Below are 21327 nucleotides of genomic sequence, written 5' to 3' on the forward strand. Positions count from 1 at the left end.
ATTATACATAAACAGGTCAAAAGTGACTGTGGATAGGGGAGACAATAATAGATAGGCAATAAAATAAGAATATTAAGTCGTATGTTAGTAGTTTACGGGCTAGTTGGAAGCTTATAATAAAAGAAATACATATACATAACAATCTAGTTACTCGGTAATTACACAACAAAATTATCATTAATAATAATCCGGAAATCCAGTTCCAACTACTATAATATTCTTTCAGTTATGACACTATCCATTTGTCCAAAACTCAAGTAATAGTGAACCTGCGACCCATTAGTTAGGAGTAAAGTGCTTTAACCACTAAGCTACTGTTCTACGAATATAATTATTCAAGGATACAAAATTACGATAAACAAGGTTTTGCGTTTAGTCTTCCTACATTTTTGAATATCTCAACTGCCTATTAGAATATGAAGTAATAATAGACGTCATGCACTTGATCACAGTTAATTTTAGCTGTTGACAAAAAGTTAATAATGGAAAGGTATATAATATAAATTACTTATTTCAACACAAAAACGTGTCTTTACTATTTACATGGTTCGTTTAATGTCACATAAAAAATTGTTATTTGATGCTAATAACATTTTAGCATCTTGCTCCCTAAAATGAACACTGTCTCGATTGTTTAAAAATGCTTCCTGCATTTCGCGTAGATTCATTTCCAGTTGTTGGCGTAATTTCCGTTTATTTTCTCTGAGAACCTAAAAAATCAGTAAATAAATAAAAGATTTATTTAAGTTGATATAAAACAAACTATCATCATCAAAATATAACAAATGTTTGAGCTACTACTATTGAAAATGTCGAATCGGTTTGTAAACAGCGATCGATTATAATCAGTTTTTCATTCTTAATTACAAGAAACTGAATAGAACGATAGTAGTGTGGAAGATTTTGCATTCTGCAGACTTGATGGTTTAATCATGAAGAAATTTGACTGTGTACTGTCAATCCAATTCGGTTGTTTGTTTACTTTGAAAAAGTGGCTTACATTAGGTCACGAAACGTCAGAAATACAATATTTCTACTCATTGGGATATAACAAAAAATATATTTATTATTAATTATCTACCCAATGCTCAGTTTATTAGAAACCATCATGTCCGACCCTAGCATTGATACCTATAATGGCTAAAGCGACTGAAATACTTTTCTTAATAAGAGCTCAATAAACTTAAATGATCTCGTATAAATGAAAGTGTTCCATCACCTGATATACAGAGAAATAAAACCAACTTGTCATCAATACAGTCTAACGAATATTTCAATCATAACAATACTGATTGTAAGCCAGATCTACGATTGATTAAAACAACACACTTAGAACACAATGAACATCGTTTCACTATAGCGTATGGAAATAAGCATAATATTATATTTTTGAAAAATAATTAAGTTTCAGTCAAAATGTTCAGAAACAATACAAAAAGCTTATAAAGTAAGAAATAGCATGAGGATAATGGATTTTTTATAAAAGCATTACCCCTCTTACAGTTGGTTATATCATACATATTAAATTACATGATAGACTAAGTATACATTTGAATTCAGGCGTACTTTTTGTTCTTCACGCATACGAATCGATTGTTCTTCTCTTTCTTTATTTATCTTTTCATTCATTAATTCTAAGCGAATACGATGTCTGTGGTTTTCATAGAGACATAAAATTGTCAAAAAAAGTTAAATCAAAATAATCAAGTCTAGGATCAAAAGTGATAGTAACTTTTAAAGTAAATAAATAAATCCTCAATTATATTCATGAAAACGAATCCCCATAAAATAGCCCATCCAGTGATCTAAAATTAAGATACTCGTAGAAAGATCTGAAGGCCCTGAGTTAGATCTTAGGTGGCCGGGTCTTGGATATGCATTGCCAATCAGTCTCATACTAGGATGAAAAAGTTATCCAGTGTTTTTTTGTTTTTCAATGGTTATCTAATTAAGATCATTGTCTGATGTTACCTAGGAAATTTGTTTTATTATTGGAGTCTAACATAATCATTACCATCGAAGCAACATATCCTCTTGTTCCACAGTGTAGAAAAGTGACGATGACTACCAACAATCGTACGTGTTAATTTTTCATAAACCCTTGATACTTTAGCCATTTATGTTCAATGCATTGAAAAAATATCCCTAGTTTTTTAAATATTCCTATGAACGCATTCAAAATAGAAGTTGTGTGAAGTAATTGTTGTGACCTTTGCTCTGTTAATTATCATGTGATATGATTCCCAACGGAACACCAACTTATATTAGCTTGGCACTGTGCCAAACCAATAACGCACAAACCAGTACGAGTAGCCTAGAGTCAACTCTGAGTTCTTATTAGTCCTCTGAAAAACTAGCTTATCGCCTAACATAGATGGTTCAGTCCAGAACACCAATGTCAACCTCCAAGATGTACATCAGACATACGCAGTTTAGATACAAGCAAATCAGACCTCATCATACCATAAAATAGATTATAACAATCATACAACATCAGGCCAAAAGTGGCTGTGATTGTGAGACTGTAACTAATAAATTTGGGACTAACTTAAGAATAGTAAATCGTATAATAGAAGTCAATAGGTTAAATGCAAGCTTATAATAAAAAGAATATGAATATCAGTCAGTCAACTATAACGTGGGACCATGCACACATGTGCATCAGTCCAAGTTGCCATACCTAATTAACACAACAAGATGAACACCGGATTCATAGTAGTTAATTCAGCGTTGGTAATATATATGAATATACATATAATATTGTCACTTCATAGATATACAGTAAGAATATCTATATAATAACAATCCATAAATAGATCCTAGCAATTACCATTCACTTATTCCTTGTTAGTATATAACAGTAATATTTATTTTAAATTAGTACCTTACCAACAGCTCTACACTGGTGATGTGTGGTAGTGAAAGTAAATTATAATTGGTCGTTGAGCGTAGACAAATATCCACAGCTCATAGACTATTAAATATGTGATTTTCCTTCTTATCATTGATTTCTATTGTGTGTGACTGCTATTTTGGGTAGCGAAACCTGTTTCTGGTATAATGTGATTAGTCTTATTAATGTATCATCGTAATAAGCGTGTGAGAGGAAAAAATATTGTAAACCGCCCGTCATATCAACCGGTACGCAAGTTTGATTAAGTATAAAATATATACCTAAAAAAAGTGGTATATCAATTCAGAAATATATCACTATATTTTTTCTAAAGATAGTCACAGTCACTTACTCAATGGATGTAAAATTAATGTTAAAACAAAATTACATAAATACTCAACCAATAATGCAAGTTCATTTTATCTTTATGTTTGTTCAGCACCAAACTGCTTGTTACCTTTAGAGAAAATATTGAGATAAACTTTCAAATTGATACACCATCATTTATTTGACATTGATTTATAATTCATTAAGAAATCTACATATTAGTGTACATCTAGGATGAGGAACTAATTGGAAAGAAATACTTCTTTGATAAACTTGAGCTTTGAAATAAATGAAGATATATCTTATAATTAATAAGCATAAGTATCTTAGTAATCAACCTTGAAATATGACTAACAACTAATATCATAAACTTTAAACTGAGTTGAAAATAAAAATATGCTAGTACTCATGTTCTAACGATTCCATGATTTTCCTTTTTTGTTCTTCTTTCTGGAGATTTTCTTCACGTTCTAGTTTTTTTACCTCAAGAAAATATTCTTTTTGCTTTTGAATCAGTTGCTGAAAAAACTGTCGAAATATCTTAAATAAAAATTGAAAATCAACATAAATTAACATGAAAGATTTAGTGTGTTGTATGCTAATTATGTCAATAGACGTAAGCAGTATATAACAACAATTGCAAGTGGAAAACCTGGCAGAAAATCGAGTTGAAGACAACAGAAAGGAATTGTGAACTGGAAGAATCACGCATAATGTGAAGGACAAATGATGGAAAATTACTAATGGAGTATTCAGTGTATGGTTCCTATACATTATCAAGAAATTCTGTAATTACGTATTTGGATGCGACTGGTTGTCCCAGCCTGTGTTCTTGTTCATTATAGGAGAATATGAAATATTGGTTCTATTACTAGGCAACAAAAAATACAGGATATTTTCAAAGCTTTTCAGTGTGAGTGAACTTTACAATTTGCAAGACTTTGATTTGTGGAAAAAGCCCAATACATATGTGGTAAGTTGATTTGACAGAAATAGCCGATGTTATTTACTTGTATTTCAAAACAACTGTGTAGCATAAGTTTATTTTACTGATAATAAAATTACTGATGTAACGATTTAGTTATTTCAAGAGAAGCGGTTGACTATTTAAAGCACTTGATCGTCAACTAATTAGATGAAGACTCAAATCACATTTGAATTAATTTAATTTGAACAACTTTGTAGTATCATTACATCTAACATAACGAAATTGTCTCTCAAAGCTAGGTACATGAACTGGTACTTGGTAAATGTATTATAACATGAATTTTTTACTGGTTCAGAGTAATCGGAACCGTATAGAATTAATTTGAAACCTATAAAATGTGTTAAATTACTACTATTATTATAGTATTTATAGACTAATTAGTTCCTGGATCTCGAAATTTTATATATTTTCTTTCTTAATGCGACTAACACTGCTATTACTTCAACTACTCTGGGGTTTGGCTTGGTAATTTCATATCTCTGTGTTAATATGGTATGGTAACTTAAACAAATGCGCATATGCGCCAGAGGGTCAACGTACATATGACTAACTGAATGAGTTGGACGGAACACAACTAATACACTTCAGCTGGAAGAATTGTAGAGAATAATATGCAGAGACAATCAGAAGTAGCCTAATGAGAAGGTTAATAGATGGCGAGCAGGAGTAACCTAAAGGACATATGCATTTCATTGACTACGAAATAGATCAATATCCTAAGGATTAGAGTGGTATATATATGAATGAGTATTTGTGCATTTTATTCGGTAGTCCAATACACTTTCCCGCTCACAATTATGTTCTCGCCCAAGTAGTCAGTTGGGAGGTTAGCGCGTAGCACACCATGTATCAGTGTATCAGATCTCGCACACCGCATGTCACAAAAGCACCCATCATTGTTAAAATTATCCAGCACAGCTCGTTAGGACCCTACATTTGGTGCTTTGAAGTGTTAATTTATAAACGGAAGGTGGATGAACATCAACGAAATACTTCATAGTGTTTTATTCATGTTTATTATTGCTTACGTTGATTGTCCGTTAATCTTTCACTACTCTCAATACCAGTTTTGCAAATCGTCTTTCTAAAACCAACTTCTGTGATAATTTTAAATATTTGAAGCCGTTACTGTTATTCTCGTTTTCTGCCACCACTCATCCACTATTAGTCATATCCATTGTATAGTCTTAGTCGACTGGTTTTCAATATTGCTTCAATACACGGATTTGAGTGACACAGGGATAGATAATTGAGAAAACGATAACACTTACCTGAACGGGCTGACTTGAGAATTATGAATGAATTAAGTCATCTGATAAATCCCAGAACTTGTGGAATGACTTTAAATAAATTTTAGTTGACTTAGAATTATTACTAAGATAGTGTATGAAATTAAGCTGTAAAGAAACTACGTCTTATTGACTTCTGTAACTACCTTTTCATCAGTATTAACCTTGGCAATTTTTTTCAGACGGAATTCACGGACAAATTCGTCGAAATATTTCCGAGCTCTAATTAATTGGAATTTTCTCTCTCTCGCTTCTCCCCGGATACGCCTCTCGATGGTTTCGCTTGCTCTTTGTTTTCTGAGGTTTTCAATTTGACGATCATAATGAACTAACTGTGCAAGACGACGTCTCTGTCTTTCCTCAATATTTTGTGAATGAGATTCAGGAACATGTATGGGAGATAGACCAGAGGAGGGATTGCTTGAAAGCTGTCTCATTACGCTTACTTTGCGTTTGAAAAGGAAATAATTTAAAAAATTGTAAGTTCAAAATCACGAAAGTACTATGGCAGTAATAGTATTAGTAGAAAAATACAGATTTTTGCTGCACTTTAAACTTAAGATTATAGAAATCAAATAGTAGTACTGAAATAGATGCAAACCAAGTGAATGTTAAAAGGAGCTTTTACTACTTGAGGTGACGTAAACACGAGTGAAAAATTATTATTTAAATAACCCTAAACATGCAAATTATAAAACAATTTATCACAGGTATTAAAAGAATCTCAGTGACCAATTTACGAAAGAAAGTTGAAAATAAGCGTGGTTGGTATTTTTTAGAGCACGATGTCGAGTAGTAAAGGAAGGTAGTAAAATAAGTAGTAATTACGATTCTTAGAACGACATTAACACACTTGAAATATAAAATTTCCATAAGAACTAATGTATTACTAACTAGAATTCTGGAAAAAATTATAAGTGATGAACTTTCCAACTACTTACTTGCTGGAAAATTTATCAATGATACTCAACATGGATTTCTTAAAACTCGTTCTTGCATGACATGTCATTTTGACTTCTTTAATTTAATCTATTCTCTACGTAGCCAAGGATATCTAGTCTTAGTACTATATCTGGACATTTCTAAAGTCTTTGACATGGTTAGCCAACAACTTCTTATAGGTAAACTCGCATCTTATGGGGTTCAAAATCCCTTGCTGGTTCGGTTTGATTCCTTTATCAGCGATCAACATCAAATAGTTAAAATTAACTCTTCATTGTCTAACGCTGCCCCTGTTAGAAGTGGTGTAATACAAGGTATTGTCTTAGGCCCTTTGCCCTTTTTAGTGTTTATCAATGATATTTGTGAAAGTTTTTGTGTCCGTAAGCCCCTTCTATACGCAGATGATCTTAAAGTAGTATATTCATTTTCTCCACATGAGCTGAAAAATATGCAAAATTGCATCAGCATGGAGCTTAACAAGGTAGCACAGTGGTGCTTAAAATGGCAACTGGAGCTTAATACGGTTAAATGTGGATGGATATGCTTCGGCGATACATCACTCAACCTAGACCTTACCATAAATGGGGAAGTGTTATCTAGGTTACATACAGTAGTAGACTTAGGACTTAGATATTCCGAAGACTTATCGTTTACAGAACAGATATTGAAACAGACCTCTAAGTCTCAACGTCTAATAGGTTACATAACTCGAAATCTTTACAACACTGAGTCATGTATTTTAATGTACAAAGTTTGTGTCCGACCACTTCTAGAATATTGCACGTTTATTGTTAGCAGTGCGCACATAAAGGATAAATTAAAGCTGGAATCGGTACATGGACGATTTACACTTCGTATTCTTGGAGCTGATTGTACCTTAACTTATAATTCTAGATGTAATAAACTTGGGCTAGACCCTTTATGGAAGACGAGACCCAATCTAAATCTTATCTTTCTCTTCAAACTACTTAATAAACTATCCTTTACATCCAATCACGTGATTCAATATGCAGAAACTTCTCATTATGACATCCGTAATTCCGTGGCACTAGTGAAACAAACTTATTCTAAATCATCTCTTCATATGAATTACGTCACCTGTAAATTTTCTAGACTCTGGAATAACCTACCACAATCTATCCATACGATAAAACCACTCCCATTATTTTTTCGCTGTATCGATCCATTTAATGTTCTAGCACCTGTAAGTGTATCTCATACCGCAAGTGATATTATAGGAACTTTAAATGTTTAGCCATTTTTATTAGTGCACTTACTTGCCGTCGCTTTACGTCAACACCGTCCTTAGCAACTTTAACTAATTTGAATATCTAACAACAGTATATCACTGTGTCACATGCATTTTGTTAGACCTGATTGACATTTTGGTAATTACTGATTTGTTGTTCCGTGCTCTCTGTTCTCGTTTTACTTTCTGTAGTTGTAGATAATTATCATTAATTCGATCTGGCACAGGAAATGACCTTAATTACATCGTTCATAAATCAACAGGCTGTCCATTTAAGAAGTATAAAGAGTTCCCGACTGATGCATTGGATCGCTGTAATATATGTACTACCTAAACAATTACTGTACTAGTATACTTAAAACTTTTTTCTATCACATGTTTGTTCCGTACATCTAATGTTACTATTTATATCAAATTGATCATGCCTCTAAACTGACGTGAATTCTGTAATTATTTTCAGAATATATAAAATTATTATTTTGAATATCGGCATTTAGATTGTATTGGTTTTGCTTCGTTAATTAATCACCTTTGTAACCGTTATTATATAAGTCCCATGGTGTTTGATATCAGAAAGCAATAAGAAGCGGTAACTACAGATTATTAGCGGATAGCACAGATCACAAAGCTATAAGCACATCAACTGTATATGAAGCAGAGAGATAAATATGTGCGTGCGGGCCGATACGAAGACGAATTTATAGCCAAATCGAATAAGGGCACAGCAAGGCAAAACAAAGGCTAATAATAGGATTTGAGTGCACATATACATGGGGAAGAGAATGAATCACCAAGTGATATTTAAGCGATCAACATTTCAGCTAAAGTCTGTCATGTGATCAAGCGTATAAGTCTATACAGATATGGTAGTGATCATAATAACACAAAGAAAGATGCGAATTGTTACTATTCGAATAGCATTGTTTGTTAAGTTAATAAAAGGGCATAATCAAAATTAACCATAACCGAATTTGATTGTAGGGGAGTTGCTATAATACCACTCGAAAAATTACCATTCTTTCTTAAGTCAAAAAAGTCATTTCTAATCTCTGTCAAAGTCTAAAGATTTTGTGATGTGAACAGGGAAACAAGAAGCTCTGACAAACTATGAAACCTATTTTTCGGGACGTTATTTCATTTTATTCAAAGCTTGTAAAACATTGACATTTATTTTTGTCCCTAATCTATTCTACAGAACATGAGCTTTCGTTCGATGTATCATTCATTGCCATACCCTTTTTTGTTCCGAAGCCATTGTAATTTAAACATAATATTTTGCACCTTATTTTCTACTCTAATTCCCAGTTTTGTGCATACTCGTATTTTTCCAAATTATTGTACGTTGTGGTCGGGTTAATCACCTATATTTATTCATGTACCTTTTTGCACTAGTCTGAATTCAGAGAATTCACGGGAAGTCGGTATATCGGAATAGAGCGAATAGTGTTCCGATTGTCTTGTCTTCTCTCGTTACCGTGCTTGTCAGCCAATCAGGTAACAGGATAGTTTTCTTCTCTCTACCCCGCCTCGAACTCACGCGTACTGGCCTCAAGGTTAAACCGACCAGCCTATTGCGTCAAGGTCTTAATCTAGAGTACACAGATCAAGGTCATAACATTTTGATAACCAGTATCAAATATATTTGTATTTCATGAAACGCTAAACTGAAACCAGTGTTTGGTAATTCCTGACTGAGCTTACAGAAATCTTCAGAGGATTGTAAAGCCTACAGACATGAGGATTCCGGCTATGAAATCAGCATCCAAAGGTATTTTTATCTATTGAACTAAAGAAAAATTAGACATTTCACTCAACCGTTGAGTTCCCTTAGTGTTGAAGTGGTTCGAACTGCAGTTCAATTTGATTGAAATAATTCAGGTCAAATTCATTGGAACTTCATAAAACGTAGGGATTATAATCTTTTGAATGAAATCGAACCAATGACCTTTATACCTTGAAAGAATCTTTCAGGAGACCAAATCTAATTATCAAGAGTTTACTAAATTTGTGTTGAGAGCATTAATGTGACCAATTATTTTCCCACTTGTTTATATGACATAAATAAAGAGCCAAGAAATAGGAGCACGGGAAGTGAATTGATAACGCTGCGAAGGGACAGAAAGGTTACACAATCAACTAACTAATAAGGAGATTATTTATCAAAAGAAAATAACCGAGGTTAATTTAGCCCAAGTATAGGATTCATTTTACTTATACAAAGAGTTCAAGTAAATTATTAAGCCACCAAGTTCCATGACACGCACGACTCCAGCCAGAAATTCGGGATGGGCAGAAGACACTAATGCTATATATGTTTATATTTTGTGAACAGACTTATCCTCTGAGTTTCGTACCCAGTTATGTAATCATCAAATAATGAGCAGTTTAAAACCCACTAGGATGACGTACAGGATGTTTAAACAGTAGAAGCTGTTATATCCTAGTGGATATTAAATTACAGGTGACTTCTGAGGACTATTAATGGACTAATATTCTTATTGTATAATTATTCAATAGTTAGATTATGTATATTTATATCCCTCTTATTATAAGCTTCATTTTGACCTATAATCTATTATTATGCGATTTACTGTCCCTAAATTATGCTCAGTTTGTTAACTACTGACTCCCACGTTCACAGCTACTTTTTGGCTTTATTGTGTACAAATGTTATTTCCTATTTCATGGTGCGTTGCGGTTTATTTGTTTGATATATAAACACAGTATGTTTGAAATATATGATTCGCATATTGGAAGCTGGTATTGTTGTTCTGGACTCAAATGGACGGGCTAGGCTGACATAGGACCAATAAGGACGCTAGGCTGCTCATACCGGTCGAACGTCATTGGTTTTGGCACAGTGCTACGATTGTATAAGTCGTATTTTGGTTTGGTGGATAAATCACGTGATAAAAAGCCGGACATAAAGTCATAACAGAAGCCAGTGTTTCAAGATAGTAACATCGTGCAATTAGTTCCCTTTATTTAAATTGTAACATTGATTGAACTGCCATTACTGTACCATACCTCGAACGTGAGAAATCCCTCAGAGACTACGATGGCCAAACACAAGCACTTACCGAAAATTCCCAACTTCAAGAATCCAGGGTTCAGATGTATATTTTATTTGCGTACTCTATCTCTGTGAGAGTGGTTCTAGGTAAGAGTTGCGGTGGTCATCATTAGGAGAACATCCATGACGAAAGTAAACTAAAAGGGGAAGAATGCGCAGTCTTGACGGATACCATTTGGAGTAAACGATTACAATGACACTCTCCTGTAAATTGAACTTGAATTAACAGTGACCAAGTAAGGGCTCTCCTGTAAGTTTATTTAGTCATTTAGTATCCCCTATAAAAATAACCTATCAAAAACCTGTAAATCAGTAAGGTCAAATGAAGGAAAATGACTATCATTGTGTCATCAAGTATGCTTAGGCTTCGAAGTCAGTCGGTCACAACGTAGGACCATGCACATTTATGCATCGGTTCAAGTTGTCATACCTCATTAGCACAACAAGATGAGCACTCAAGACCACTCTTAAGCTTCAAAACCTGAGAAGAATAAGGATTCAACCCAAAAACTGCTTGATATTTTTACGTTCGCTATTTTCCAAGCTCCACTTGCGCCTTTAATGACTACAAAAGCTAATATTTTAAGGATTATATTGGTATAAGATCGATAAATATGTCAGATAGATAGCGAGAACACTCTAATAAGCCATCGACTACGTATTAGCCAGTTTGGAGCACATAAACCTAATTATAATCAATAAGATATACAATGAATAAGATGACAAATACTTATGCATATTGTCTTATGTCATTCCAAAAATTTCATTTCCCCAAGCAAATATGAACGCCTCAGACATACGACACTTTAAAATAAATTGTGGTTCAATAATACAGAAAACAAAATTGTGATACTAAGGCTAACTAGTGAAGTAATACCAGTTATCTGAACTCATTGTTTTAAAAAATTGCTTAGTGTAACACGTTCAACTCACCTCTCCTTATGACAGTGATTAGTAAGTTTCATTCGAATAGTTATTCATTAAAAATTCATATGGAATCCTGACACTTACTACAAAAACTATTTCATTGAACAGTTAACAAGACGCTGTTTTATCATGACTAAGTGAGAATTTACTATTATCAATAGATATAAATCTCATCAGTGAAAACCTGTCTTCAAAAAATTCAACTTACATGCCTTTTTGCGCAAAATCCGCTCCTCATGTTCATCTAAATCTATTTTAGGAAATCCACTTAATAATTTATAAAACGATTGATTGGACAGGTCTTCATTTTCTTTAGTAGGACTGACAAGGTATGGTACAGTTGAATGCTTATCGGCATAAATATGCAATGTATCCACTAAAGGTTTGGCATGTAATTTAAGTACACTTTTGCAGCTGCAGTTACAATTGTCAGAAGCACGTTTTAACTGAGATTACATTTTAGGAAGGAATAAAACAAACTCTGATAATGGATTTAAATAAATTTATGGTGAATAAAGCTTTAAACAAATATAAGTGCTGCACAGGTTCTCTCATACCACCAGCTAGAATGATATACTTATCTTTGCCACCCAGGTTTTAAAACAACTAGTATGAACCTCCTAACTTTAAGAGGTTAGATGTGAGCAGGTATTAATTCGGATCTCATGAATACAATTATTTCGGGACTTAGAACTTATTACCATGTATTGCTTTTATTTAAATACAAGCATAAAAAGTGATAGACAACTGATCTGGTACATGTTTACTTTTTCTGTTTAGTTTGACAGAAAACTTTAGTGCCTAAACCTCAGTGTTGATTAGATTGACAAATGAGTACTCTGATCCTGAGTCAGTTTTATATTGTCAGAGAAAGCTTGTTTATCTTATTGTCATGTTTGTACTCAGTTTTTAAGTCCAGAAGTCATTGCTTATCCATATCAAAATAGAAAGCTTATTAACAATTTCGTTGTCCAGATTGTTAGACTGGTTATATTTCAAAAATCGATTTCTACTTACACTCAGTGGCAGGTTGTGGAATGTATGTAGTTGCCAAAGCGCATTACATGTGTCAAAGATAAAGCGGAAATTTAGTATCACTTCCGTGCATTGAAAACCACTTAAGTCATTTCTCCAACAAGAAGTTAGTACATTTTAAAAGGTTTCAGGTTTAGTGATATAGTATCAATTTATGAAATTACAAAGTGAAAATGACACCGATTGGTTATCATTGAAATGTATATTTTCTTAGATTACAACACTAATATTTCACCTAGTGGTTATACGGTTGAAATTATTTCAAATAGTATATGAATGGCCTGAAATTATGATTATATGAAGCGATTAATCTTCAAATAATCACTTTTAGATTGATAAAAACCTAACATGGCAAAGATTATTCTAAATTGTCTGAATGACTTGTGGAAGCTAGTCTAATTTAAGGGTATCTTTAGTCACAAACTGACGTATACCAAACGGCAGCCTGAAACTAAAGAAGACCAAATACGTTTCCCTGCTCTGTCTGGACCTTGTTAGCCGTACCTATAAACTCACCAGGGATGACACGTAGCATCCAAGCCACTGTATTAGAATCCAGTGATCCACCTTTTGAACTTCAACTAATCCATGATTTAACGTAACAGTCATTTGATGTCATTGGCAAAAAACCGCCTCACTTCAGACCTAGATGGGACCCTCCAGCCAGTTCTTTCGTAGCAAGTTAGCAATAAATACAATTGCTAAATAATCTGGTGGATTGCAGGTATTATTTTGATTTAAGGACGAGTCCTGTTCTTAGTGAAGTTAAGGGGGTACAGTGATGATAGGCAGCAGAACAGCTTTTCAGTGTACCTTGTTTCCCAAGCTCACTTCATTTCATAACTGAAACTATTTCAAACTGTATCAGTTTTTCGATAAACTAATAGTCAGTAATCATTGACCTGAAACAATTTTAGTGGGGCCCTTTTATTTGCCGTCATTTTGACCGGACGATGTTCGTTGAAGGGCTCACCAATTTAGTGGCCCGTGGATCTGACTCCTATTTAGATCGTACGAATGATTGTTATCGCCTATTCTCGTATATAATCGTCGACTTAAATCGCGTTAGCCAATAATGGAATTAAATAAATCGAATAACGAGAATTGATTTGTGCATACATATATTTTTGTATATGAAGCGAATGAAACAGAGCAAAGCAAAATGACACGCAGGGAAGATGGCTGGGAAGCCAACTCCATTTTGGTCAAGCGTTACTCAATATTTATAGTCAGACAAAAATAAAGCTACAGACATGTGATTAATGGGATAAGAAGGGCACACACATATACGCTTATATAAAAACAGTCTAGATTGATAAGCGAATAAATAACAAGGTCAAAGTATGGCTCAAGTAGAATGAATAAAATGGGATGTCCGAAAGCTAGAATAAGATATATGGGCTTAAAATAATGACTGACACTACACAATAAATATAGGCTGTATATTCAGAGAACCAAAATTTTCTATGTGGTGTTGTATTGAGCTTTTTTTAATTTTAAAACTAACATAATTTGCATGGCAGTAACTAAAATATGAAAGCCTGATTGACTTAATATTTCATTTTTACACAAATTTGTTACAAAACCGTACAACGCATTGACCGGAACTTAAAAAAATCCAGCGAATCTACCTGTTGAGTACGAAATGAGTTTGACCGAGTTAGTACAGACACACCATCACTTTCTGAACTATTTTCGTCAAGCGGGATACTAGATAAACATGTCTTAAGTTTTTCTTGAAGATAAACCAACCTAGCGCTACTACCTTCTGTAGTTCTATCCATATTCTGTAATTTAGACTCCATATTATCGTGTGATCGTGATTCAAAGTTGTTTTGTGATTCCTGAAGTAGAATCGGCGAGGACGTTTGATGAGAGTATAAGTTACGAAGTTTCTCACGTTTACATGACACGTTTCCATACAATTCATCTGGATTTCTGAATAAATCAAGACGAAAATAATAACTAGTAAATGGCCAGTTTATTATAAGTCACTAATCAACAGGCATAGGTTAATGAAAGATCATATTATTTGAAAAAAACTTCATACGGTGCCTGCACTATGGTAACTAGATCCCCTTTGTAGTCGCAAGCACAGACGAAAAGAGGAGAGTTAAGATTATAGTTATGATCCCAACGTCGTAAAAAAACTACGTTAAAAATCGCCAACCAGAAAAAACAAATTAATTCCTATCCTGCGAGTTTAAGTCTTCATATGTAAGATTTATGTCACCTAATTGGTATACCAAATAGAGATCTTCACCAACTGGTTTCTGACGATAAACTCAATACCTCTTTTTTAAAGAACATATAGATAAATTATAACTTGCTTTGTGTTATCCAGGCCGGATTTCAGTCGACTTTACTTAATATATAACACAAAATAAAGCAGTCAGACTGAAACATCTGCGGGCAGATATATCTTGGCATAACAATATTAAAACTGGGATTAAACGTGTCGAGTAATTTATGGATAATATTGGTACGAGTGATACACGTGCGTTTATTCTTTCCAAGTATCCATAATTTCACTACTCTTAGTCTTTTTTTCCTCTTTTCCGTTTATTTTGACATACTTTTTCTCATAATCCTTCCAAGTGTATTGCAACGTATAACAAATAAAACCCATAAACGTTTGTCATTATACTAATATTACCTAAAGTTTGTTTAGATAGAATATATCTAAGTACTCATGAATTCTATTCATATGTCACCATTAGATCGTTTAAAATTAACACTGACAACCTTTTGCCTTGTAAGATGGATAAATGGGGTCGATAATCAGGAGTGGATTCAAGAATCCTGTAAACTTAAGCGACTAAAGAAGGAAAATATTTGAAACTAATCCAGACAAGTTATTGATTCCTACCGTAAAAATATCTAAAATTCGAACGTTTTGTTATTTTAAAGATACTTCATAACTATTTTTATTGTGGAGTAAAATTAAGTATTCTGCCATAGAATTTACTACTCTCAAAAGTAGTGTTGAGTATATAAGATAGAACTGGACGTTTATTGGCAAGAAACACGAGTTATCTCTGAATAAACTGCACAGATACGTAGAATTAATTAAGTTTAGAAGTTATGTATGGTAATAAGAATTGGGGGAACAATATATATCTGAAAGTTCATCAAATTATGGGCAGATCCCTTGGGTAAAGAAAGTTTCATCGCCCCAATTTTCTTTATCCTTATCTGATTTATCCAATTACAAAATGAAACATTAAGTAACATGCTGTAACATCATAAGATGTACTAATCGAAAATATAATGGAAATATGTCACAGTCTCGGGTGCAGTAAACATTTTCCTACTTCGACTGAGTGTGAATCATACTTACCTTCCATTAAATTAGACGGCACATCTGCATACACTAATTTGTCTAAAGTAATGTGGATTTATTTATTTAAACACATAAACATTGGTACAGGGATGCACCAAATAAATATGCGCCACATAAATCATTCGATTTGTGAGGGCTGGATACTGCCCGGGTGCCCAAACTAAAGCACGTGGTTTCCTTAGGGACCACTCTTGGAACCTTCGACTTAAAAGGTATAATCCATAAGGCAGTGGAGCAACGTCAGAAGATACAGTCACATGGTAGTCGGTGACCAATAATTGGTTCGCACGCCATTTGTTCCTTCAGGATCCTGAAGTTCATGTGCACCAATGGTTTGGAATCAGGGTTATCCGACTCCACTAGGTGAACCCTACGTGTCCACCAACCCGGTTAAAGCGCTGGACATCCGCTTCTCATCCTCTCAATTCCGTAAACACCGCCGCGAGAAGGCAGTGAGTAGGACTTCCCTGGCAGTGGTTGTATGCACACAGCCATATGAGAGCGTTTTGAAAGAGCTGACTATCTTCACTCTCGGCCGTACCAGGGAATTTGAGAGCCATGGTATATATATATATATATATATATATATATATATATATGTATATATATATATATATAAGTCCAAGTTACCACACCAGAACCTTACAGGTAGTGTTTTACGGGGACAGAAAGACGTAGGTGACTGTACATGATCGTTTTAAAAAAGCAACATACCACTGCAAAGCTGGGTTAAAACGTTTATTATCACGATCTCCTGACACACCATACATAAAATTCGATTGAAACAATTTCGAGATAAAATTCATCTGTATTAGACTGAATTATTTCCAGATTTTATGTACTGATTTAGTCTTCCGAACTCGTCACGTAAAGAGATATTAAAGTATGTAAACTTCCACGTCGTGTAATGAAGCATACTATCTCAAATAAGGAAGTGTGTTAGCATGTTCTCTCTGAATTTTCTACCGAGTGAGTAGCAGACAGAACTTCTTTTGATGATATCTAGTCTTAAATACCAGTAAAACGTTTTTGAGGACAGACCAGACTTGGATGTTTGGTTGTTACATCTGATAACTTCCCAATCTCCATATTTTTGGGAAACTTTGGGTAAATGTTGAAGTATCCCCCAAGTTTGATGGGGAAAAACTCCAAAGTGTTATAAAATTCTGGGGGAATATTGGGCTTTCCCCAGTATTTCTATTGCGGTTTCACCGAATTTTACCCGGAACGAACAAACTTTCTCCCAAAACAAGGAGATTAGGCTTTGGATCTTTACAACACGATAATGGCCTTAAATTTGTATATGTGAGTCTTTATGATGAACTAGACTTACAGCCTTTTGTTATGGATTTCTTCTGCCATTCTAAAGTCTTTCTGAACAACAGTATTTTGTGCCAATAGATCAATTAGTTCAAGAAGACTATATAAAACATTGGGATCGAATATGCGTAAATGTCTTATGGATATATAACCAAGCGAACTGCCTATCAATCTAGATAATGATTGCAGCAGGAAACCCCATCGAGGTTTATGATCTAAAGTAGCTACAAGTCATTAAAAAAATAGTGAAACACCCTTGCCATCGTTTTTGAAGTCACTAATCTTCTCTAGCATCGATTCGAAAAACTCTATGTTGACGTCAGATATATTTTTCGGTGCACTTAGTCCAACAGTTGAAGCCAGTTGGGAAGCAAAAGATATTACACCGGCGATCCGCTCCTGCCTAGGCGACATGCGAAAACAAACTTGAAATGCCTCAGTATTAAATTGATAAGTACTAATTGATCCAAACAAATACACAATGAATACATGATAAAGGTGTCTGATATTGAGTCGGAGACAACATTTCAGTGAATAATTCTGTCGATAACTTTCTTTCTTAGGAGATATCACCAGATTCAGGCAGTGACTACTACTACAGCTGATGTGTTGTTTCAAACGTATACGATTCATTTTCGGGCTTTGAGGACAGAAGGCCTACAACCTGTGTCCATCTGTTTTTAGTAGGCCCCTAAAAGTATCTGTTATTCTCTTAGGTGAATAAATCGATGATGCGAACACCACTTTCTCGAAGTTATATTTGAGAGTCTATCGATAGCACGAGAAGTGTTTGATCTGAGTTGGCGAACGGTTGTAGAATATTCTTGGCACGGAGTACCCACTTGTGGTCTGGTGCGCATCGGGTCCTTACCATCACCCTTAAATCCGAACACGGAAAAACTTGGAAAATAGATATTCAACATGTAGCACTAAGAGAAATTCAGTAATGGTGGTTGCAGTAAAATTCATTCGAAAATAAATTAATTGAATGTCATGACTCAACCTTGTAGATGTGGTCATTCCTGTTTATTTTTTATCCGTATTAAATATATTGTTCTACCTCTAATCTAAATCTGTTCTTCAGCATACATTGGTGATTGTTAAATTACGTTTAGACAATGATGTGACTTCCACGTAAGATATTATAAATTAGGTAGGTACATCACGAAACATCCTAGTTTCAGGGCTACGTCTACCATTAGAGCTGTACTAATGACGAAGTAGACCATAGTTCAACAAGCCTGCTTGTGTAATAGTTTAGATCCATATTCATCGAAGATGATGGATCCATGAATTCTCCTGGAGGTCGGAGTGTCGTTCCGTAAAACATTTGAGCTGTAGTGTATCCAGTGTCAGCTTTCAGTGCAAAAACCGAGTATAACTAGTGGAAGAGAGTCTATCCACTGTGTAACATTTGTGGCCGAGGGTGGATCTTTAGTCTGTCAGTAAAAGCGCTCTACCAACCCATTTGCTTGTGTGTGGTAGGCAGTCGTTAAGTAGATCATGTGATTATCAATAGTGTAGTCAGATAACGGAAACGTCTAGATGCGAACTGACGTTCACTGTCTGTAGTGGTAGTTAAAGGGCAGCCAAATTTTGCTACCCACCACTTGACGAAGGCGTTGGCCACTGTTTCAGTAGTAATGCCCTTGATGGGTACTGCTTCTGGCAATCAAGCGAAACTGTCTATCCAAGTCGGGAGATAAGGGTATCCATTTGAATATGCACAGGGTCCCACCAAATCAAGATACCGTATAGAACAATACATGGCTAGGAGTTCCTTACCAAAGGCACTATACTATTCGGTGTCTAGAAACCGTCTCGAATAGAATGTCAAAGATGCCAGAGGTGGTTAACACAGTTTTTCCATCATTATTTTCCATTTCATTTTCGCTTCTATTTGACGATAAATACATAGTCGTTTATTCATGTTCTGTGTTCGTAAACACGCCTACTAAACTATTTGCGCATTCCACGCCTCCTTTATTTCTATTCCCTTATTTTTTCCCTTTCCTTCTTTAAACTCAGTTCAATATTCGTCTCAATTACACAAAACCTGATTTATTATTATTATTCTATTAGTATTACTCTCTTTTTCAAATATGGCAAATATAGCGCTAAGATTATGGAAACTTGTGTATTATTGCATTTTTGAAGAAACACGAAATGGTGTCTTCACAACACTTATGTACCAATAAGGTTTTTGTGAATAACAATAATAATAGTTTTAATACTCCTTCTTTTTCTGATTCAGATGCGTCTACTGCGTTAATAATGGGTACCTGAGTGTTCTGATGTTCAAGCATTGTTGCTTTTGCGATAAATTCTTGAAATTCTAGAGGATGCTTTTCTCGCAGTATCGTCCAAATTGGTGGGTTTCGCAATTCCGCAAAGTTTGGACGCGCAGTTTTTCATGAACCGTGTATAGAAACTTATAAGACCGTTTAACATGCATGATTGCACAATTGTCGTCGGTTCTGGGTAATCCAGAATGGCAGTCTTTTTGTTTCTCAGAGGTCGGATGCCTTCAGAATCAGTAGTGTCCGAGGAAATCTAGGGAATCGATTCCGATTTCGCATTTCTGAATGTTCACAGTAATGCAATGCTTTCGTCGTCGTTCGTAAACAAGATCCAGATGCTGGAGGTGAGATTCATTGTCCGGACGTGCAATCATGCAGTCATCAGCATATGCATGTTCGAAGTTGAAACCTCGAAAAACGTAATCTACGAACATTTAGAAGTTTTGAGAACCTTTTTTTAGGCATGCACAAAACTCATATAGGCCGAGATGTGTGATGATAAGAGTGTTACAAATGTCGTCAGCAACCATGTGGAATTCGTTTGTATGCTTTAACCAAGTCGATTTTCGAAAAAAGCAGCTGTACTTTTCAAGGTAACTGTCAAATCGCGAACGTCGAGCAACAGGTAACGATTGGGAATGGTTTTCGCATCCAGTCGCCGATAGTCACCAGCTCGACGCCAGTAGCCGTCGCCCATGCGCAAGGGAGATGACGATAGGCTGTTTGGTGGCCGAACGACTTCTAGGTCCATCATGTTATCGAATTCGTTTTTAGCCAACCTCAGCTTTTTGGGAGCCAGTAGGCGCGCTTTTGATAATACAGATGGTTCTGTAGTGATGATATAATGTGTAACAGCGCTGGGTACGCACGGCAATTTAGGTTGCGTTTGATATATTTCAGAGCACTTATCGAGTAATTGTTGGTAGAATGGATCTGTCGTGCGCCTAACTGTGACGGGAGATAATCTAAGACCGGAAAAAGAAGTTACTCGAACAGATAAATTAGGGTTTCCGTCTAGTAACCTCTGTTTGCGCATGCCGATGAGTAATCTATGATATTGTAGCAGGTCTATACCGATGATTGACATAGAATCATCTGCAACAACGAAAATCCAGTGAAGTGGTTTGCATAAACTCACGTTAAGATAGATGTACCGTTTACCACATGTGGCGATAGGTTTTCCGTTTGCTGCTTATAATCGGTTCGTGCAGTCCGGCGTTAGGATTTTCTGAAAAAACGCTAACGTCTAAGCCAGCGTTGATGAGGTAGCGAACTTTCATTATCACATTATTGACACATAACAAATGACTGTGTTCGTTGGCTGCGGTTGTCCTTAACGCGTGCCGGCTGGGAATTTTTCCGAAACGTTTTCCGTGTCGGTCGGCTTGGGGTTAGAAAAATTGCATGGTTTTCTGTAATTTCGAGAAGATTTTCCTTACTACATAGGATATCAGCACCAATCAGGGTTATATGTCGCTCATGATCTAGATGCAGATCGTTTTCTGAAGTACTCCTTCGATAAGTTTATGATCATCCACGGTCCTGACGAATACGAAAGTAACGTGCCGGACTATGACATTGTCACGAATATCATTACGTGTCGATTGAGATTTTACTTCAGTGAAAAACCTCCGCATTAGA

General features: G+C 35.0%; 2 protein-coding genes across 2 annotated transcripts in view; one reads left to right on the forward strand and one right to left on the reverse strand.

Annotated features, from left to right (window-relative positions):
- Positions 1–323: 323 nt before the first annotated feature.
- The window catches only part of TNPO1 (Transportin-1), a gene marked incomplete at its 5' end in the record, with an annotated part of 49151 nt that continues 28147 nt past the window's right edge, over positions 324–21327 (reverse strand). Inside the window, 7 exons of the mRNA XM_035731826.2 lie at positions 324–710; positions 1567–1651; positions 3627–3760; positions 5644–5942; positions 11897–12134; positions 14355–14433; positions 14476–14661. The remainder of the gene's footprint in view (positions 711–1566; positions 1652–3626; positions 3761–5643; positions 5943–11896; positions 12135–14354; positions 14434–14475; positions 14662–21327) is intronic.
- MS3_00004095 (uncharacterized protein) lies at positions 6594–7694 on the forward strand (the record flags this gene model as incomplete). The annotated part of the gene is made up of 1 exon (XM_035731825.1): positions 6594–7694. The coding sequence occupies one exon, from the start codon at positions 6594–6596 to the stop codon at positions 7692–7694; it is 1101 nt and encodes a 366-aa protein (XP_035589791.1).

The sequence above is a fragment of the Schistosoma haematobium genome, chromosome ZW (genome assembly GCF_000699445.3).
Source record: "Schistosoma haematobium chromosome ZW, whole genome shotgun sequence".
In the NCBI taxonomy this organism is placed as follows: domain Eukaryota; kingdom Metazoa; phylum Platyhelminthes; class Trematoda; order Strigeidida; family Schistosomatidae; genus Schistosoma; species Schistosoma haematobium.